The 22679-nt window shown below is 40.7% G+C and overlaps 2 protein-coding genes and 1 long non-coding RNA gene across 3 annotated transcripts in view; 2 read left to right on the forward strand and 1 right to left on the reverse strand.

Moving 5' to 3' along the window:
• LOC137985362 (uncharacterized) overlaps window positions 1–22679 on the reverse strand; it is a 188174-nt gene that overhangs the window by 96942 nt on the left and 68553 nt on the right. The window lies entirely within an intron of this gene.
• Window positions 1086–20887, forward strand: LOC137981704 (calbindin-32-like). Its single transcript, XM_068828769.1, has 5 exons — window positions 1086–1227; window positions 1330–1400; window positions 17658–17747; window positions 18750–18842; window positions 20669–20887. The coding sequence occupies exons 1-5, from the start codon at window positions 1128–1130 to the stop codon at window positions 20885–20887; spliced, it is 573 nt and encodes a 190-aa protein (XP_068684870.1). The 5' UTR covers window positions 1086–1127.
• LOC137981714 (uncharacterized) lies at window positions 10318–16339 on the forward strand. The gene is made up of 3 exons (XM_068828778.1): window positions 10318–10416; window positions 12732–13705; window positions 15315–16339. The coding sequence occupies exons 1-2, from the start codon at window positions 10318–10320 to the stop codon at window positions 13701–13703; spliced, it is 1071 nt and encodes a 356-aa protein (XP_068684879.1). The 3' UTR covers window positions 13704–13705; window positions 15315–16339.

Raw genomic sequence — 22679 nt, forward strand, 5'->3', positions numbered from 1 at the left:
TGTAAAAACTGCTCGTATCTGTGTCCAATTTAAACGGTTTTCTTATGTGCGGTTTAAGCTATTACATGTTGTCATTTTTAAAATTTTAAATCCTAATTAAAGGTGCCGTGAAGCGCTTAGAAAATCGATAAATGATACGAATTAACCAATATTAGTCGTCAAAGAATCATGGAAATTTGCTTATGTTCTTGTCAATGTATACTAATTTTCTTTTCGTATTTAATGATTTAACTTGATCTAAAGAACGCAGTCAGGGCAATATATTTGACTTGATTTACTTTCATTGTTCATTTCAGTTTACAGTGTCCCCAATTAGCGCTCCAGCGCTAGAACGACTAGACACTTAAATAAAGTTCCTTTCCTTTCCTTCCTTTCAATATGTGTTATGAGGATAGTCGCTGATGAGATCGAAGCTTTTTATGACGAACAGGTCTTTTATTTGTACATATCTTTTTCATTCACAGCAGCCGCGTTTCCTCCCGACTGATCAAGTTGTATGCGGACGGAGCCTATTTTAATTAAGAACTCCCCATAATGGCATCAAAAAGTAAATAATGTAAAGATCAGATCTACAGTCCGCTACAAGAGAATATTACTCCTTTTTATTACAGTTGCGGGCTTTTTGGTCTGGGAGCTAAAAAAGAATCCGGTGAAATTTTAACGAAAAATATTTCAAGCTGTAGAAAAGGCCCGCAGGCTACTCTTAAGTCGAAAAATGTTGGTGAATGGGCCTGATTCAAAAAAAAGGTTTGGCGTATTTGATTTGCATTTGATTTAAACACAGATTATACTTCGTTTTCTTTTTTTTTAAATTTTGCTCGCGGATCTTCGAAGGATACAATGTTGTTAATCGACTCTGCGACTCACCAGTTATCTTGACTTTAATTAGCGACCACAAAACTCTCAGGCCGCTTGCAAAGGAAATTTCATTGCTATCCAGAACTGTGTTCATTCTTCGAGTTTCTTGTTTACTCCTTAATTCACCTGCTTTACGCGTGTAGACTCAAATTTGAATATTATTGTTCCGCGAGGCGGCGCCAAAATGCGCATGCATCGCAGTTGTATACAATTATTAAAAGCAGATTTCGAGGAATGCAAGCGTTATTTTGGTCTTGCACGCAAAGAATATGGAAGGTAAAAAAGCCTCTTGCATGCTGCAATTCAAGGGTGAAGCAAAACTTACATCAAAAGAATTTGTCAAAGTCTTCAAGGAATTCGACAAAGACGGTAAAATAATTTTCAACGTATACAATACATAAAATGGGTCTGACACGGTTTTGAATACAAATCAGAGTCAACGTCTTCTTCTCGTTGGACTTCCTCATTTAGGTAATGGCTTCATCGAAGCAGATGAACTCACCGATTTTCTAGTTGCTCTTCTACGCGAAACTGGTAACGAGGTAAGCTGCAAATGATGTTGAGTAATATGCAAAAATCAAACCAACGGCGATCAAACGGCAACTACAACGATCTTATCAGAGTTTTACTTGAACCTTGCATCTTCTTATTTATACTATTCTTTTACCCTAACGATCTCACAAGTCATTAAGTTTTTCCTTGTTTTCCTGTATTACGTTTGCTTTGTTGAACGCATTTGGATTTAAAACCACAAAAAAAATATATATATTTAGCTTAAGTTATCATATGTATATTTTACTGCTTAATTTGGACTTACAGTCGACACTATCCTACTCCAAAACAAGTATTCGCGAACGACAAATATTCAATTTCAATCTCGAAGTCGTGAAGAAGATACATCTTCCTTCTTCTTTTAAAATGCATTATTAATTTTCTTGCATTTTCACTCAATCATAAGAAATTTCTAGAAAAAGTCTCGTAAAATTTCTTATGATTCATGTAAATCTATGGTTATTGATTTGCAAACTGGTTTTTTGGGATTCAGTTACGTTTAGCTTCACAATGAATAAGACCTAACCTTGCGTGTCTTGTTACAAGCGCAAACGGAAGAAATGTACAAAAGGGAACCGTATTTATTATTTTGCTTCAAGAAGATACTTTAATAAGGGGCCTCGTCTGTACTCATGAATGCAGCTTTGCATTATATTTGCCTTCTTGGTTAAAAAAAGTATTTTACCAAGAAACCTGTGAGTCTCTTGCGATCCGGATATTCTGCTTTGAGGTTACTTTCTGTCATTTTCACGTTTATATCTTTTTAATTAAAAGCGGCTTGCTGCGAAAATCCTTTTTTTTTTTTTTTGCATAACCCATGTTCAGAGATTCAAAACGTAAACCCGCACTGACAACACCGTTACCAAGAGCTTCGAATCAATCAAAGCTAACCAACAGTGATTGCATTTTACAAGGAAACATTGTTGCAGCTCAGTTTTGAAAACGGTGTTTGAAAATTTGAAAGAAGAAACAGCTGATGGGCAAGGAGTTTTTCCTTACGACTCGACCATAACCTATTTATAGTTTTGTCCAACATTAAGCTCCTTTGATGTTTATTCTTATCCGGCCAATAAGGTGGCTAGATCATGTTTTGCATTAAAGAAGATGTAAACGGATTTTTTTTCAAGGAATAAACAACTTTGTGTCTGCCAAAATCCTTTGGCAACTACTCATGAAAAACACTCACGCACACACATCTGATTATGTCTGTCCAGAGTTGCATTCAAATTGAAATCGCAGTAAACTTGAACATAAACTAAGAAGGGTTTTTCATCATGACCTGAGGGCCTTTCCTTTCAATCGTTTAAGACCAATTTGCTGCAATTTTATCTCCACAGGCATTTTTTCTTCGAATAGGTATAATAAGCATATTGGTCAATTGTTCCTAATTATCATTTAATAATAATTATGCCTCTAAATATAAATGAGGTTGAGTGAGTCGCCAAACTGTTGAGCTCGGTTTGCGGGGCGGAGAAAAAACAGACTTGCCACTTGGCGAAATCTGGCTATGTGCCTTAGCACATAGCCGGTTTAATAACAATGAAAATATTATATTACAAAATTAAAGATTTAATCGCACGCCCAGCAAAGGTGGGGATCTGAGAGCGCACCACAGAAGTAAACTGAGAAAAAGAAACAAATAGTGGAACCTGGCAATGGGGAGGAGGAGGGTGAAAAAGTTTGAACCAGATCAGTCGAGCTTGAAAAGCGAATGAATATTTACCGCGCTTTCTCGGAATGTAACAAATTCCCTATAGGGAATACTTGGTAATTGCTCCTCCCCAGGAATGAACACGTCACACTTTGCTGAGTGCATAATTATTCATGCAGTATAAATTTAAACTATTGAGATGCATAAAATTTTTATTGGCAAGCCAATAACACCTTTATGCCTCTCAATATAAATGAGGTTGAGTGAGTCGCCAAACTGTTGAGCTCGGTTTGCGGGGCGGAGAAAAAACAGACTTGTCACTTGGCGAAATCTGGCTATGTGCCTTAGCACATAGCCGGTTTAATAACAATGAAAATATTATATCACAAAATTAAAGATTTGATCGCACGCCCAGCAAAGGTGGGGATCTGAAAGCGCCAAAGCCAACTTGGGATAAAGGAGGCAGCCCAACCCCAACAGGAATGGCGACAAAGGCAACCTCATATGAGTGGAAAAAAAGTGGAAGCAAGAAAGTTGCTAACAAGATGACATGGAACCCAGGACAATGTCCTGATAAAAACAAAATTCAACGACATTGGTGTGAAAAATGCCCCTGCAATTGTTCATCACCAAAATAGTGGACTTAATAAACAAGTTATAACAGTACAGGAAAAGCACCCCTGTGACTGCCTGAACTGGTACATGTAGGTACAAGAATGCATTAAAGAAATTAAGATGAGACAGAGCCTCTACCAGGTTAAAACCCAGGAAACCAAGGACAAGACCCCTGCCTTGTCAAAGGTGACAATAAAAATGACCAGATTCCATAACCTTACATAAGGACTGGAGAGTTGGTGTGAAAAATGCCCCTGCAATTGTTCATCACCAAAAAAGTGGCCTTAATAAACACAGTTTGACAGTTCAGGAACAGCACCCTTGTGACTGCCTGTACTGGTAGGTACAACAATACATTAAAGAAATTAAGGTGAGACAGAGCCTCTACCAGGTTAAAACCCAGGAAACCAAGGACAAGACCCCTGCCTTGTCAAAGGTGACAATAAAAATGACCACATTCCATACCCTTACATTAGGACTGGAGAGTTGGGATGCGAATATATCGACGGAAAGCATCAGACTTCCACCTCCCCAAGAGGCGAATTTGGGTCTCAGACAGCCCGCTTTCAGCAGCGAAAGAAAACCCCCGATGCGAAAGCTGTGCCCTTTATACTTAGTGGGGTCTAATCCACAGCTTCTAACTGCCAATGACAATAATTCTGTAAAAAAGGATCTAGAAATGGGTCTACCCTCTAGAGATTGAAAAAGTGCACCATCAACTGGGCCACGCAAGGCAAGATAGTCCAGAAGGCTTTGCACAGGACACACCTCTGCATGATGAGTCAGTACAATAGCGACTGGGTACTGATTATAGCTATGTTTAAAATTGCCAAACTTAATCTTGATTGAAACAACGTCACCAGAGGAATTGGTAACCCTCTCGATGTGGTGAAGCTGCAGAACCTCAGAGGATCCACTGCTGGTGGTCATCTCACCAATCCGCAGAAAGGCGAAAAATGCCACTGTACACATAGCCTTAAACAAGCAGCAGACATATTGAGAAGTGCAGATCGAAGGAGACACCTGCAGAAACTGACGTAAAATAGGCAAAGTGATGGCTAAACGCATGTCAAGACGGGTGACAGTTTTGCCACAACCCTTAAGCATCTCCAAAATAAAAAATTTAAGATTAAACGAGACTTACCTGTAAGTTGAAGTTTGATGTGAATTCTACCGATTCCTAGTCAGGAACAGAGGAGTCACATGAGATTGCGCGAGCAAGCCAGGTCAGTATTTAACAATGAATGAGCACAGGAAAAAACAAGGGTGGGGACAAAAAAAAAGGATAAATTTGTCCTGGATAAAATATAGATATATATATGTTGGGTGGGCACGTGACTCCTCTGTTCCTGACTAGGAATCGGTAGAATTCACATAAAACTTCAACTTACAGGTAATTCTCGTTTAATCTTAAATTCTACCTCATCCTAGCCTACGTCACAAGGAATCACGTGAGATTTCCAAGCCCTGTGGTCATGAATTAAAGACAACAAAAGGTAGGTTTGGCATACTGTATTTGCCTCTAACAAAACCGAGCCAAAGTTACATGGAACATTGATTGGTTTCTGGTAAAACTTAGCAAAGGTTCCGCAGTTAGACCATCCTGCAGATTGCAGAATAACTTCTAGCGGCGTTCCCGCCCTGGAAGCAGCACTGGTGGATGCTGCCCTAGTGCTGTAGGCCCCAAATTTGGTGGTATCTATGCCCGCAGCTTTCAAGACATTTTTGATCCAACGTGAAATTGTGTCCTTACTAACAGGTTTAAATAGTTTCTGAAAACTCAACAGCAACTGATTTCTGTTAGTGTCACCCCTATGAACACTAGTCTTATTAACATATGCTTTCAAATGACGAATAACACATAAATTAGGCTCCTGGTCAAAAGCTTCCAGTTCAATAGGCTTCTGCTGTTTCCCTGGTCGGGAGTGCTTCTGGAGGCTGGTCAGATAAAAAATACATTTCTTTTCTGACATGTCCATATGTTTAACATCTAGGCAGTGAATGGTTTGTGTTTGCTGACCAGTTAACAGAGCTAGTAACATAACAACTTTAAATGTAAGTTTCTTAAGTGAAATGTCCTCAACAGGAGGGTAGGAACGAAGATGAGTTAATACTTGACTGACATCCTAGATGGTTTCATAACATGGTAATGAGGGCTTCTGTTCAAAAAACACCCTTTAGAAATCCCTTTACTAATGGGTGTGTACCAAAGGTAGCAGAGTCACTAATGAAAAGTATTGTTGAAATGGCTGATCTTGCTGTATTAACTCCACTATAGCCAACACCTGACTTGACTAGGTCGGCAAGAAAGTTTATTGCTTGAGCTACAGTAGCTAAAAATGGACTGATCCCTTTTGAGCTGCAGTAATTTCCCCACTTCGAAAGATACGTTCGGTACTGCTTTTTTGTCCCGTTTCTCCAGGCACACAGGATGATATTTGAAGCTGCTTGTGAAAGGCCGCTTGCATGCAACTGTTCCCGGATAAGTGGCAGATGAGAAGGTCCAGTTTCTTGTGTAATGGATGTACTTTCTGTAGGTGGCTGGGTAACAAAAGTAGTCTGGCATTGTGCTACAGAAGGACTGGGCAGCTTATCAGCATTCTCATAGCCATTGAGTACCACACCTGAGTTGGCCATCTGGGGATCACCACTATCCCCGTGGCTTTGTCTTGTTCCAGTTTTTGAAGAACCTTTGGAATCACACTGAAGGGGGGAAAATAATAACCATTTAGTTCATTCCACTGAGCTGAAAAAGCATCTACTAAGTATGCTCCAGGGTCAGGTCGGAAGGAAATATATCTTGGGAATTATTTATTGAGTCTCGATGCAAACATGTCAACATCTGGGCGAGCTTGCAGCTTATCAAGGGCTTTATTTAAGAGAGTGGGGCTCAGCATCCACTCAGTATTGGTGTTTATTTCCCTTGACTGTCTATCAGCTGCTACATTACTTTTCCCTGGTATGTGTTCTGCAGATATCCAGATGTTTCTAGCCATGCACGAGCACCAGATATCTAAAGCCACTTTGTTACATTGTAAAGAGTGATTAGTGCCCATGTTATTAATCGCTGCCACTGCTGTTATATTATCAATTTTCAGACTGACATGTTTATTATTTAGTTTTGTCACAAAAGCTTGGAGTGAAAAGAAGGCAGCCATTAATTCTAGGTAGTTGATATGCTCTTCAGCTTCTTGGGGTGTCTAGTGGCCCCCACAAGTCAGATCTTTGAAAACACCTCACCATCCAATTTTTGATGCATCAGTGCTAATTGTTAGTGATGGGGGGTCATGATTTATAACGTTGAATGAGTTTTCAATATTTTCTATCCACCATTGTAGTTCTGTTTTGGCATCTGTGGAGAGTGACATAAAGGCCTCATAGTTGCCATTATTGTCTTTGATAGCATGAGATTTCTCTTGTTCTAGTTTTCTGTAATACAATGGCCCATACATAACAGCAGGGAGACTTGAGACCAGTAGTCCTATGACACTTGCAACCTCTCGTATAAAGTATTTTGACCTCTCCTTCAGTGCTGTGCATGCATTCTTAATTTTTTGTTTTTTCTCCATGGTCAGTCTGACAGTCATTGTGATGGAATTTAGCACAACTCCCAGAAAATTAACTTCTTGGGATGGTATCAGACATGATTTTTCAGGGTGAGGACAAAATCCCAGGTTAACAAACAGTTTTAATGTTTCAATCACAGTAGTTAGACATTCGGTATAAGTATCACCCTGAATGTAATTGTCATCAATATAAGCTGCCAAGATGTGGCCTTGTAACCTAAGACAAGAGTGTACTGGCTTTATGAGCTTTGTGAATTTCCTAGGGCAGAAACATAAGCCATTAGGGAAGCAAGTGAACTTGTAGAAGTTTCCTTTCCAGTGAAACTTGAGATATTTTTGATGTTTCTCTGACACAGGCATAGGCATCTTTGAGGTCGATGGTGGCCATGAAACAATTTGGACGTATTAGTCTAATTACTGAACCAAGAGTATCCATTTTGAAATGGTGATAAGCAATGCTCTTGTTTAGTGCTTTAAGGTCATCATTTTCGTCTTCGGCTAGCACTGCAGCTTCGTCTTCTTCAGCGCTAGAGGAAAGTTTGTGGTCCATCTCATTCACCTTGGCATCCGCCATAACCGAAAGCTTACCGCACACTGACCTGGCTTGCTCGCGCAATCTCACGTGATTCCTTGTGACGTAGACTAGGATGAGGTAGAATTGCATCGTCCAGAAAAAAGGAACGACCGTTAAAGTCACACAAGAATTGATACCAAATTCGAAGATAAGCGCGAGAAGTTTGAGAAAGCCGGATAAAATGGTGGGGTTTGCTGTGTCCCACAGTCAAATCAATAAGGCGACGAAGGAAGGCTCGACCAGGAACAATAACAGAGCATGCAAAATTTCAGAACCCAATCAAGGATTGGAGCTCCCTTAACATTACCTTTTTGCGATGAATGAACTGTTCTAGCAATAACATGCATTTCGAAATTTTGTCACGAGGAAGACGGGCTTCCATGAGCATGCTGTCTAACTCAATTCCACAAAAAGATAAAACACAAGAGGAGGGCCCAATGGTTTTATCAGGTGCCATTGGAATGCCTAAAAATTCACAAAAGCTAAGAAAATTACTTAAATGAGCCTGACATCCAGCAAAAGTTGGTGAAATTAAAAGAAAATCATCGAGTAAATGGATAATAAGGGGAATATCGAGGTAAGTCTTAGCTAACCATTCAAGAGCGGTACTAAACTTCTCAAAAGTGCGACAAGAACTGGCGCAACCCATAGGCATGCAGCGGTCATAATAATATGTCCCTCGCCAACACATGCCAAGCTGGGGATAATCAGAAGGGTGTATGGGAATGATGCGAAATGCACTCTGAATACCTGTTTTTGCCAGGTAGCAGCCCTGACCAGCAGACCGAATTAGTTGTATAGCATCATCAATACGAGCATACGTAACTGTACAATTTGCAAATGCTATACCATCATTGACAGAAGAGCCATAGGGATACGAGAGGTGGTGTATCAAACGGTATTCACCGGGAGATTTCTTTGGGACAATTTCCAGTGGAGAAATCCGGAACTGAGGGAAAGGTGGACTGTCAAATGGACCCGCAAGCCTATGAGCCGCCAGCTCCTTCGCAAGTTTTTGGTCAACCACATGTGGGTTCTGCTGCGCAGATAACAAATTAGGCGCAACAGAAGACACGCGAGGTCCCTCAAAATAAATAGGAAAGCCAGAAAGGAAGCCTTGACATAAAGACAACGCATCAGGGTAATTTACTAACAGGGGAATTAACCTGTTTACCTGGATTGGGGTTGGGAGCGCGTGACCTGGTACCGAGGGAAGGCTCGGGGCGTGAACCTCGTTGGTTACGAAAAAGACAATTTGTAACAGGATGAGTGCTGTTACACTTGAAACACTGATGCTTATAGGAACATCCTTCACAAGGAATGCCGGTGTGGAACTTACGACAATACCCTTTTCGAATAAAGGTAGAGGAGGGTGGACCCTTGGATCCCCTGGCCTGCATAATGCCTGCGGAAAACTGCTGGGAGCGAATCCATAATTCCCAATGAGTCTCACCCCAAGGCATGGAAACAGCATTCTGCTGTCTTAAATATCGAAAATTGTTGTCGTAATAACGCCAGTCCCCACCCCTGGCAGCCAGATCACGAACAACTTCACTATACTTCATTAGTGAGGGTGCTTCGGATGGGTACTTGACTGTATAAACCCCAAGAAACACCTGGAAAGCAGATGTCCATACTTCGATGTTTGGTGTAGACTTTGCTTTCTGAGTAGGTTCCAAACAAAGAGTAGGTACCGACAGACCACTAGGTGTGGCCACACTTATACTATACCTCCTCTCTGTAGGAGAGGAGTTCAGAAGTAAGCCAAACTCAAAAAAATCGTTAGACCATATCTTGGCCCGAAGTTTTGGGTCAACGCGGGAATCAATTGGAATAGACATGGAGTTAAAAGCACTGGAAGGCCTACTCTCAGTGGTGGAACATACGGGGCTATTCAAGGGCATACCTGTAATAGCATGAAGGGCAGACGCAACAGACCCCTGTACTGCTGCATCTGCCACGGTACTAGTACTTGAAGTTGCACATGGAGAGGCGGTGAGTGTGGAAGGTCCTCCCAAAGATGAACTTGTATCTGACACAGGTAGGTTAAGGGATGGCGATCCAGGAGACAGGAGTGAGCTGAGAGACTCTGTGATTGCACGAGAGACTTCTGAGGCCAGCTGGGTAACAAGCGTGGCAGGTATGGTGGGCAAGGCCAGATTTGTGGTGGCAGTGGCTGAAGTACAAGTAGAGGCTGGTACATCAGGGTCTGTGGTTAGTGGTAGGGACTCTGTGAAAGCCTCTGTGGCGACAGGTAAGGCATCCGGAACGAATTCAATAGGTGGTGGACGTAGTCTGGTGTTGCGAGATGGCCGCTGCTGCACAGAACGCTTACGCTTGGGCGGCATCAGAATAAGAACAAAGAAGAACTGAAAAGACACTGGAAAAAATTGTTAGTATCCAAAAGCCTGGTTGTGAATAAAACTCAAGACATAAACACCAGACCAGACAACCAATACAAACACATAACACAGAAAAAACAGGAGCGCAGCGGGGTAAGCATGGCAGACAAGACACACATTGTCGCAGGAACAAAGTTGCCATACCCCAACGCTGCTAAATACATGATAAATGGCAGACATATTGAAAAACAACCCGCGGTTGGCGCTGGGACAACACACAAGCGTTCATGACTGCACATAAAAACTCCAATAAGAGGAGAAAGTCGACCAAGACTGGCATTAGGCAACCACCAAAGCCGTTATAAATAGTGAATAAAATAATTGGAATAATGTAAATACAAACACATAACAAAGAAAAACAGGAACGCAGCAGGGTAAGCATGGCAGACAGTACACACATTGTCGCCGCAACAAGTTGCAATACACCTATGCTGTAAAAATATGATAAAGGGCAGACATATTGAAAACAACATGTGGTTGGCACTGCAACAACACACAAGTGCTCATGACTGCAAATAACTACTCCAATAAGAGGAGAAAAAAGCCACCAAGACTGGCTTAATAGCAAACGGTCAATGGTGTAATGAATAGTGATAACAATTAAAGCAATAATGCAAATAAAATATCAATCACACAAATTGTACTGTCGAAACATCATCAAAGAAACTGGAGAGCAAACCAGCTAATTATGCGATTACTATAATTTAAAATAAAAGTAAAAAGGCCATGCAAAATGACCGAAAGGACTATCACAAAATGAGCGAAATGAAGGGAAAATTGATCAAAGCATGCGAAGGCCTCGAAGAATGGCACCTCTATAACTACGGTATAAAGGATACTGCCCAGAAGGGTTCAAATGAACGCCATCGGAGAGCAAAAAGGGACAAGAAGGGGAAGAAATTTGGCGATGCTGCCATGTAAAAGCCCAGGAGAATTCGCTTAGCACGACTGAAGCATAACGGTTTAACAAAGCAGCTTCCGCTTTGAATTTCGCATTGGGAAAGTCAGAACCTGGAAGATGACGAGGGATAACCTCGCAGACCCCGATAACTGACACTGGAAAATGATCGTGGATAAAAACAACCAGATCAACGATCGACGATCCAATAACTTCAGGACGAGCTGACAAAATATCATTAGTGCCTATTTCTAAAATAACAACGGTAGGAACAAGGCGGGAAATAACAAAAAGATCTTTTTCTTTCAGTTGTGAAACGGTGCGGCCGCCAAAACCGTGCAAATGAACGACGGCTGAATTGGCAAGATTAAAATCGAGCTGAGCTCTGTGGTCAAGACCTGACTGCAGGTCACGATGTAATCGTTTGACAAACGAATGACCAAGAATAAGAACATTGGGAAAATAGCGGCTCAAACTATATGCTAAGTGATTAAACGTACCTTGAAAAAGTTTGAACCAAATCAGTCGAGCTTGAAAAGCGAATGAATGTTTACCGCGCTTTCTCGGAATGAAACAAATTCCCTATAGGGAATACTTGGTAATTACTCCTCCCCAGGAATGACCACGTCACACTTTGCTGAGTGCATAATTATGCATGCAGTATAAATTTAAACTATTGAGATGCATAAAATTTTTATTGGCAAGCCAATAACACCTTTGTCATGTTTACTATAAATATTTTACGAAATTGAGACCACTAAATTGTTTTTTGGCTTTCACAAAACAGATAAAAGTTTTTTTCTTGCAGCTTTTTTTGCAAGAAAAAAGTCACTTCATAAATACTCATGATCATATAAATGTAATTGTCATATCATCGAATGAGTTTGTCGATCACATTCCATCGACTTACTAGTTTCCTTTGTTTAACAAAGATACTCTTATCGAATGAGAAAATACCATCCATTAGCTTTTATGAGCTCTCAGGCACCCTTTTGACATTTGTGCCACGTTCAAAACAATGACGGGAATGGTCGTTTTTCACGCTTACGACAATCACACAATATTGTAGTTAGAATTCTTCTTTGGACTTTCCTTTCATTCATTAACACTACCTTAGCGAGAAAAAGTTGTTTGCATCTATCGCAGTTACACTAAAAATTCAATACCCTATGAAATTACACAAGAAAGTATTATCATAATTGTGTTGAGTTATCATAATAATCTTGTCGCTTTACATAAGGCAAAACCTTTCAAGTTTAAGATGGTAAATTCTCTTTCGATACACTGCGCATTATGGGATAACTGTGCATTCCTCTTCAGTACTTGAGGTCAGCGGTCACACTTCAAAGCAACCATTGTCATGCGAATGCACCATATATAAGCAGCCTAACGCGTGACACAAATCCATTCTCCTTTTCGTGCTTTCTTGTCGGCGGTTACGGTACTAATTTAGAGGGGATTTATTTCCAACTACCGAAATGGACAAGGCACTCAACGAGTCTACAAATATATCTACGCTCGAAGCGAGCGATGTGAACATGCCCGAAGCGGGCGAGAAACTCGAAGCGAATGACAACATCGACGATTTTTAGGTTGATACTGAAGACCTTAAAAGCCAGTTGGGGTTGCACGAACTGTTTTTGTCAATGGAGTCAATGAAGTCTCTTATCTCCCAAGTAACAGCTTCGAAAAGCCAGCTTCTGGACCTTTAGTTGCTAACCTGGCCAAACGAAGTTTAGCAGCGGCGGCTGACGAGTCACAACCTACACGTGTCGGCAGCGTGACTGATGCTGGCTCTTTCGACCCCTCACAACCCATTTCATGTACTGATACAACTGCTGAAGCAGCAGAGCTGGACCTGCCATCAATCTTTGATGACTCGGATGCGAAAGGTACCAAAGTGAGTGAGGTCTTAGCCTTAAGAGTAAATGAGGCTTGTACGAAAAAAGCATTGGATTCCAAGCTGAAGGAAATTGAGGCTAAGTACAAAGCACCCGAAAATTGTGATTTCTTGTGTGTACCAAAGGTCAACCTTGAATTCTGGTTTGAGTTAGCCAGGCAGGCAAGGACCAAGGATCTTGCACTGCAAGAGGCCCAGAGAGGTATTACCAAGGGATTACAGCCAGTTATTGAGTTAGTAGAAAAGACCAAGTCGGAATTGAAGCCCGACGCCTTCATTACTCCTCTCGTTGATGCGATTACATTACTTTGCAATGCATCATTCAGACTTTCCCTTGTAAGAAGGGAAACAATGAGAGAATTCGTGAATCCCAGCTACCGCTCTTTATGCAGCAAGAATACTCCTCCTGGGAAATGGCTTTTTGGAGATGAGCTGCCTAAACAAATCAAAGAAATTGCGGAGGTGAACAAAATGGCGAAGAAACTCGGCCCTAGTCAGACCTCTCCTGGAACAAGGCGTGGAGATAGAAGAAATACATCTGGTCGTGGTTCTAGCTTCAACCAGGGTCAAGGCCGAAAAGTATATTTTTTAGGGTCAAGGAATCGCAGCAACACCACTCACAACAGGAGGGATAACAAGAGCAACCCACATTCCTGGACAGCTACAAAGCAGCACTCCTCCCAGTAGAGGTAGGTGCTTATGCTGGAAACGTGGCAAATTTTCTCCTTAGATGGAGACCCCTAGTGACCCCTGGGTACTTGAAGCAGTATCAGGGTACCATTTGGAATTTTGTACTAAACCTGTACAAACAAAACTTCCTAATCCTCCAATTCTATCTGTAGCAGATAAGGAGATTATTGACCTGGAGCTTCATAAGCTTCTGCACAAAGGGGCAATAGAGCAGGCACCATACTGCAAAGACCAGTTTATTTCTAATATGTTTCTGGTCCCTAAGAAAACAGGTGACCTTAGGCCTGTCATAAATCTCAAGCCCCTTAATGAATTTGTAGAGAAGATTCATTTCAAAATGGAGAACATTGATATGGTCAAAAACCTTATTAAACCAGGAGATTATCTAGCTTCTATTGACCTCAAGGATGCGTATTTTTTGGAATAATCAAATTTTCCAGTTTGCATGCTTGCCTTTTGGGTACAGCCTAGCACCGCGAGTGTTTACTAAGCTTCTTAAACCAGTCACAGCACATGCAAGGTATCATGGTGTCAGATTAGTTAGCTTCATTGATGATATTCTCATCATTGGACATAATCATCAGGAATGTTTAGAACATGTCTCCTTTCTAAAGAATCTTTTGACAGATTTAGGTTTTATTGTCAATACTGGAAAGTCTAACTTAGAACCAAGTCAGTCTCTGCTCTTTCTTGGTTTTATAGTCAATTCTCAAAAAATGCTATTGATTTTGCCAGACCACAAGGTTCTTAAAATCAAGAATGCCTGCCAGTCCCTTTTGAAGCAAAAGGTAGTCTCCTTATCGGATGTAGCTCATGTTACAGGCCTCTTGGTCTCAGCCATCCCTGCTATTAACTATCTTGAGCTATATTACAAATCAATTGAGTTTTGTAAGTCCCATCAACTCCACCTGGGGGCTTCGTTTGATGATACTGTTACCCTCAGTGATCAAGCAAAGCTAGATCTTGCATGGATCATTGACAATTTAGACCAATACAATGGCAAATGTTTGCATGAAATGCCTATTTCTTTGTTCATTGAAAGTGATGCTAGTAACACTGCTAGTAACACTGTAACGGTGTTGCTACAGGTGGGCCATGGTCTCGGTCAGAAATTGATCTTCACGTCAATCACCTTGAGTTACTAGCTGCTTTTTACGCACTTCAGTCATTTGTTCCGCAGTATAAGTCTGCTGCACACATCAGACTGAAAGTGGATAATTCAACTGCAGTAGCTTGTATCAATAATTTTGGCAGCATAAGGTCCCCTTCTTTAAATACTTTGTCCAGAACTATTTGAGACTGGTGTATATCTAGGAAGATTCACATTTCTGCAGTATCTATTCCGGGAGTTGACAATACAGTAGCAGATGTCATGTCCAGGCAAAATTCTGACAAGCTAGAATGGGCACTAAATTGTTCAGTCTTCCAGCGTTTGTCCTCTTTGGTTTTCAAACCAGACATTGATCTGTTTGCCAGTAGGCTAAACAAGCAATTACCAATTTTTATATCTTGGCATCCAGAACCAGACTGCTATGCTGTAGATGCATTTAGTACTTTATGCACACCATTTAAATGCTATGCTTTTCCTCCTATCTGTCTAATCCCTAGAGTGCTAGAAAAGATGGAAAGAGAGCATGTGGACCAGTTTCTCCTAATTGCACCAGTATGGCCAACGCAAAGCTGGTACCCCCTCCTTCTGAGAACGTCATACAGGAAACCAATACTTCTACCTCAAGATCCTCAACTCTTACACCTGGCTCACTCCAACAAGCCTCATCCTCTGCACGACAGACTCCAACTTGCCGCATGGATCTTATCAGCCAACAGCTACAGGCAGGTGGACTTTCGACACAGGCTACTGAACTCATCTGTGCCTCATGGACCAAAGGGACTGAGAAACAGTACAAGCCTGTATGGAAGACTTGGAGTAGCTGGTGTGATCAGAGGCACATCAATCCCCTTCAGGGTAATGCAGTCCATTTAGTTAATTTCTTGGCTGAACAATTCCACCAGGGTAAGAGCTATAGTACTTTGAGAACTGTGACACTTTGTTCCTTGGTATCGGCCCAGAGAGAACACACTTTGTGCTCATTGGACTTAGACAATATGTCTATTTATGAGGATGAGATCAAATTTGTCATAGGTTCCACAACAAAGACTTCTCGTCCTGGGAAGAAACCTTTAGAAGTTTCCATTCCATCCTTACCCACTAACCTCAGTCTCTGCCCTAAACAGACACTGTTACATTTTGTATTCATTGTACGCAACACCTGCGCAAGTCAGGGGAGCAGACTGTATCTCAGTTGTTCATTTCTCATGTTAAACCACACGAGCCTGTTTCCTCATCTACTTTAGGTAGATGGATTTAGACTGTTGTGACTGATTCAGGCATTGACACTAGTTTATTCAAACCACATAGTGTAAGGGGTGCATCTACATCTGCTTTGTATCAAAGGGGCGCATCTTTAGCTGAAATTATGAAGATGGCAGACTGGTCATCAGAACGCACATTTAATCGTTTCTATAATCGCAATGTCTATAACACCAATCCCTCTTCATTAGCAGGCAGATTGGTATTATCATAGATATTCAGTAACGTTTATTTATGTACAGACCATTGTATCAAGTCTACAATTAAAGCACTCATTTCTATCATATCATATTTTTGTTTTTTCCCCTGGCTTCGGTTCTTTAAAATCGCACAGTTATCCCATAATGGAGTGTATCGAAAGAGAATTTTAAGATTAGACGAGAGGTACTTACCTTGAAGTGTAATTGTAATTCTCTGAAGATACACGGAGCATTATGGGATAATGCTTCCCACCCTTCTGTGTTGGCTTATGCCTATCCCACCCTTTGTGTTGGGGACCTCAGCCAGTCTGCACTCCAGGAGAATGGATTTGTGTCACGCGTTAGGCTGCTTATATATGGTGCATTTGCATGACAATGGTTGCTTTGAAGTGTGACCGCTGACCTCAAGTACTGAAGAGAAATGCACAGTTATCCCATAATGCTCCGTGTATCTTCAGAGAATCAGAGAATCACAATTACACTTCAAGGTAAGTACCTCTCGTCTAATTTTAAAATTATTCATTCAAAATTTTTAACGAATCGTAAAGATGAAAGGAAGGCTATGACATACAGAGACAAAATAGACAGGTCTCGTATCATTTCACCAATAGGCTCTCGTTTGCACAGCACGGATCAATTCGTATTTTTATTTGAATTTCAAAACTGTGTTAACTAAAAATTAAGAGACCAAAGTTTTAAGCCTTGATTTAAAAAGGACACCTGTTTATTTTAACCCGCCATTGCTAATTTTAAGATCTTGAGAGCTGGATCGAGGAGAAAATGATGTCAAAGGCTCATTAGTTTAAGAATGCAATGCGTGTGTACCCTACCGTGTAGCAAACCGTGTAGTAAACGGCCTTTGGATAAAAATCAAAGCTCAAAATTATGTCAGACAGGTGTTAAGCTATCTGAAGGAAAAAAGGAAGTGATTTTTTTTTTATTACAGGGGCACTTAAAAAAATCATTAATAATTCATGAGCCTAACATCCTATCAAAACACCGATGAAACGTCACATGTATGAGCTTTATATCCTGATAAAACACCCCTCGTTAGTATTCTTTATATAAAGAATACTAATAAGGCATAGCTTGTTTTTCTTGTATTCTAATATTCACCCCTCACAATTTGAACCATTGTTTTGAGTCCAGAGGGACACGCTCTTTGTAGAATGTCTTTTAAGCCGTTCAAAAAAAACTCGCAGCACGTGTTTTATCGAGTCTAAAAACACTCGGCTACGTCTCGTGTTTTAAAACCCCCATAAAACACTGCTGCTCGTTTTTTAAACATTACTTTAAAGTTACGAATTAACGTCCCTCCTTTTGCAGAGAAAATTTGACAATTTCTTATATTAATTAGTAAATTCGTTACTATTCGTGCAGAACCCAAATGAAGTGGAACTAATCGAATTCAAGCAGTTCATTCTAGACAAGTTTGATGATAATTTTGATGGCAAAATCAGCATGCCAGAGGTAAGAAAACTAACCGTGATGGAAGCCATCAAGATAAACGTATGAAAAATTGGCTCAAACAAAATAGAACGTATTACTGAGAGATCCGGGAAGAAATCTCGTAATTCCAAATCTAAGTATTTCTTTTCCCATTTTTTATAATTTTTCCTTGTTTACCCATCCCTCTTTCAGAGGCTCGGGCCCAGAGTGATTTCCTTCACGATCAAGGTGTTTTTGGCCACGGGGGAGGGGGGGGGGAGGGGGTGGGGGACTCCCATATGTAAAGGGGAGGATGTTCGTCGTCTCGCTTAGCTAGGGGTGTAAGTTTCGGATTTTGGTCTCACTTGGGGTGTTCTGGGCAAAACGCCATCAGATGTGGCCGCGAAGAAATATAACATTGTATATTTACACTTTTACATTTTTTCAGGAAGGTGAAAGTATTATATGATATTGTCTTTGCCATTATTAAAAGTCACGGTATTTTTCGTTTCTCACTGTTTTAATATGGTCTCTCTTAGGGGTCATTAAAACGCCTGGGCCACGCCGAAATTGGTCTCTTTTTGCGGTTTAATTTAAAATTTCCGACGAGCATCTCTCTTCTTCTCATATGGGAGTCCCCTCCGGGGGTTTTGGTTCCATTCCGTGTCAGAAGCCTTCCGCAGTCAATGCACAGTCTTTGATGACTGCCGATCCTGTTCTTGTTGTGCATTAAAAAAACACACTGAAAAGTAACGTCGAGTTACGTTAACGGATAAGGCCTCAAGCGAACATTTCCAGTTTAAAAGGACATCGAAAATCAACTGGGATTTCCCTTAATTAATTTTTCTTTGATTAAGGCTTAACTGAGTTTTTTTTTTTACTCCAAAGGGGTACATCCTTGACTCCAGCTCTTTTAAAAGTGTACACTTTTACATCCGAGATTATCCCTGCTCAAACTGAGATCCCTAGCATGGTAAGGGTGTCCACTCAAAAAACTTGCCTTGCTGGGCTGAAATTCAATTCTTTCTTCTTTGACTTCATTAGTTGAAAAACATTCTTCCAACAGAAGAAAACTACTTGGCGCAGTTTCAGGATGAGTTTCAAGCGAACAAAATGGACAGCGTACAATTTATCAAGGTACAGTGTAACATGGGCTGATGTAATCGAATCGCAATACGATCCCTTCTAGGGTATGACGACAAAAGTATCATGATTTGCGTCTCTGATTTTCTGTAGCGCTTATAGCATCGATGTAATTAAAGGGGGTTGTCGCATTATTTTAGGGTGTTCAGGGGAAGTCTTAAGTTATTAAGATAATTAATTGAAGCTATGATCCTCGCAGTTTTGGACGCAATTTTTTTGCAATTGCGTAAAGAAGCCCGAAAAAGCCAGGCCTTCAACGGAGTTTGAACCCGTGACCTCGCGATACCGGTGCGACGCTCTAACCAACTGAGCTATGAAGCCCACTGACATTGCGAGCTGGTCATTTGTGGGTTCCAATGTTCCCGTGAGGAATGAATCAACGATGAAATGATATATGAAATGCGGGTATGAAATCAAGTGAAGGCATGATCCTCGCAGTTATAAACGCAATTTTTTTTGCAATTGCGTAAAGAAGCCTGAAAAATTCAGGACGTTGACGGGGTTTGAACCTGTGACCTCGTGATACCGGTGCGATGATCTAACCAACTGAGCTATGAAGCCACTGACGGTGCGAGCTAGTCATTTGTGGGTTCCAATGCTCCCGTGAGGAATGAATCAACGATGAAATTATATGTGAAATGGTTCATATATGAACTGCGGATATGAAATCAAGTGAAGCTATGATCCTCGCAGTTATATCATTTCATCGTTGATTCATTCCTCACGGGAACATGGGAACCCACAAATGACCGGCTCCCAACGTCAGTGGCTATTTGAACCTTACGGCGCCTGCTTACTCTTCGTGCTAACGTAAATGCCCTAATTGGAGCCGCTTTTGATTTTTCTTCACGAAAACCAATGAGAAGACACTTTGTTTCAGGGTTCCCCAGAGCTCTTCTCTCCCTCAACTAAGAGAAGAGCTGTGGGGTCTAGATTGATTGGATCGTTATAGGACTCAGCTCTATTCTGTTTAGGATTAAGATTAAGGCATTGTTATACTCGGCAATTTTTCTTGCAACTCGCGATAGCCTATAGCAATCTTGTAGCGACGAAAGTTTTCACATTGCGAAAGAAGTTTCCTGATGGGTGCTACTCTAGGCCATTCGGTTTATAAACGTTTCTGGCAACTTGGCTTGTTTTCGACGATCACATGAAGTTTAAGGAAAATTTTCATTTGCCGCAAACTGTTGGGACATAAGTTGGAGGACGGATTTTACACTGCTCAATAATTGAAAAATTCGTTGCAACATGAATCGAAGCGTTGTGAAAAGTAGAACTCAATTGTACTTTCCGAAACTGTATATGTTTATGCAACTTGTCTTGCCGCCTTGGCCATGGCATTGCAATTCAACTGCTGCGCGAAAATTAGCACAATTTGACGACGCCTAAGGCTTTATTGTTTTTGTTTTATATTTTTTTGTGCTCATTGTTTCCTGAACCAATCACAAGAGCCTCTCTAACACCTGTGTCTTGCCCCTTTTTTCCCTCGAAAGCCGTAATATAAAGAAAATCTCAGGTTACGTCACAGGTTACTGATAGTAGGTTTCGCCATCTTAAATGTCTAAGTGTTGCATTCTTGCAATTGTAATGAAAGAGACTTACATTCTTTTCTACCTCGATTTTGTAGTATGCAAAAGATACGCCATCATCACCTTTGTGATGCACCTTTACATCCAAATTTGCATTCGCACTGGCAAAGATCCCGACCCTGTTCGGAGCGTTAATCATTTTTCGAGTTTGAACGCGTCTGCATCGATAAGTACGTCTCTGTAGAAGGGTAATAGGTCCCGTTTCTTTGCTTTCTCGATGTTTTCTTTTAGATATGGAATCACTATGACAGTGACATGAGTGGGTATCTTGAGGGAACAAATCTAATCAAAGACTTCAAACAGTTCATAGTAAGATTACTATTGAATTGTATGGCTCAGACCAATAGGAATAACTTTCGTGTTGAAATAGCAGAGGGGGTGGCGAAGCAGATCTCTTATGGAATTAGATTCCTGCAGGAGTCCATGGCTAGGAGCGATCAAGCCACATAGTTGGCTTTTGTCGCGGCATTTTTACAGACCGATGTATTTTCAGCCTACCTTTTCCCACGAAAAGGCAGGTTCGGTCCTACTACTAGCCCTCAGCCCACATAAACCTCTCATCTGGAAGAGATTCATCGATGACATCTTCTCAGTGTGGACCTTACCCAAAGCAGAAATCAACAATTTTATTGTTTTCGCCAACTCATTCCACACCACAATTAAATTCACGCATGAAATGTCATCGAAAAAGATCGTTTTCCTTGATACCGAAGTTTTTAAAGGCCCAAGGTTCATTACTGACAAAATTCTGGATGTTCAAACACATTTTAAGCCGACAGAAACGTTCCAATACACACACTTCTCCTCATGTAACCCTCTCAGCGTTAAGAAGGGCTTTGTAAAAGGAGAAGCTTTGCGCTTACTAAGAACAAACTCGATTAAAGAATCCTTCGAGTTAAAGAAATTACAAATCTTAACTCGACTTTTAGAATGAGGCTACCCCAAAAGCTTCGCCAAGGATATCTTAACCGAAATAAAATTCTCAATGCGCAACACGGCTTTACAAAACAAACCTAAGACATCCAAGAAAATTATCCCTTTCGTCAGCACTTTCAACCCTGCTACACCGAGTCTTAAAAAGATCTTAATTAAACACTGGCACCTTATAGCAGGCAACCATAATCTCGCGGAAATATTCAAAAATCCCCCAATGGTTGCTTATCGAAAGGACAAATCTCTGAAAGACTATCTTGTCAGAGCAAGAATTTCTTCACTTTAATTTAACAATCAAGGAGTTATATACGGTAGGGGTCGAGTGACGGCATTACAACAACACAATCAACACTGTTCTTTATTGGCTTATTTATTTCTGAGAATACGCAGGTTTGATTCGTTCAGTGATACTAAATGCTCTCTTTTTAGCTACAGTAGATTAGCATCTTTATAGGTATGCTTATCTTCATGAGAACGATGCTTTGTTGTCTTGCCTTCCTCGTCATCTTGCGAAGTCTTGATAGCAAGGATTTTGCCATTGTAATTGCGTTTGTGCAAAACTGCTGTACCCCAAACGCGGCTGCGGCGGCTGTGGCGGCGGCTCCAGGCATCACTTCAAAACGGAGGAGAAAGAATTGTGTTAGTTGAAACCTCGAACTGAATTATTAAGTTGGCAAAACTAACTAATCTTCAGGTAAGCATACGGAGAATTTTATAAAACCATAACAACTTTGAATATGAATTTCGCATATTCATGATATGTTTAGCGTGCCTTTCAACCAAGAGACAAGAACAAGAACAACACACGACACTTTATTATTGTCCTCATAAACAGGTAAATAAATGTTAACAAATACATAACTTTCAAATTTGGGGTATACAGTACATGATCAGTGTACATTACCTTTCATTGATGAATGACAAAACCAGGAAGAAAACTAGGAAGATTACCAGCGTCTGTTTCATGATAATAACCTATTTAGAAATATAAATAACAAGATAGGATGCGTTAGCGCAAAATTTGGTTTCAAAGTGTAAAGAGTTTAATAAAGAAAATTGAACTTTCTTTTCTCTCTTGGGGGGAAAGCGCTCGCAGCTTCATTGGATGGTAAAATTTGACATTCCACCTCCCTTTCACAACTTAAACAACTACACTATAACCTGATCTATCCTTATATATCTTATGCGATAACCTCCTGGGATGGTGCATTTACTACCCAAATTAAAAACATCCAAACAAAACAAAATCATGTTATTCACCTTATGTTCTTTGCCACCTTGTATGGACCAGATACAGACAGTGCGTTAC

The sequence above is a fragment of the Montipora foliosa genome, chromosome 1 (genome assembly GCF_036669935.1).
Source record: "Montipora foliosa isolate CH-2021 chromosome 1, ASM3666993v2, whole genome shotgun sequence".
NCBI classification, from domain to species: Eukaryota; Metazoa; Cnidaria; class Anthozoa; order Scleractinia; family Acroporidae; genus Montipora; species Montipora foliosa.

Excerpts from the sequence above, each read along its gene's own strand:
- LOC137981714 (XM_068828778.1), top strand. The coding sequence starts at position 10,318 with ATGGCAGACAAGACACACATTGTCGCAGGAACAAAGTTGCCATACCCC. Across the intron at positions 10,417-12,731 it reads ATATTGAAAAACAACCCGCG|CCAGTTGGGGTTGCACGAAC; the intron begins GTTGGCGCTGGG and ends AGACCTTAAAAG.
- LOC137981704 (XM_068828769.1), top strand. The coding sequence starts at position 1,128 with ATGGAAGGTAAAAAAGCCTCTTGCATGCTGCAATTCAAGGGTGAAGCA. Across the intron at positions 1,401-17,657 it reads TACGCGAAACTGGTAACGAG|AACCCAAATGAAGTGGAACT; the intron begins GTAAGCTGCAAA and ends CTATTCGTGCAG. Across the intron at positions 18,843-20,668 it reads ACAGCGTACAATTTATCAAG|ATATGGAATCACTATGACAG; the intron begins GTACAGTGTAAC and ends GTTTTCTTTTAG.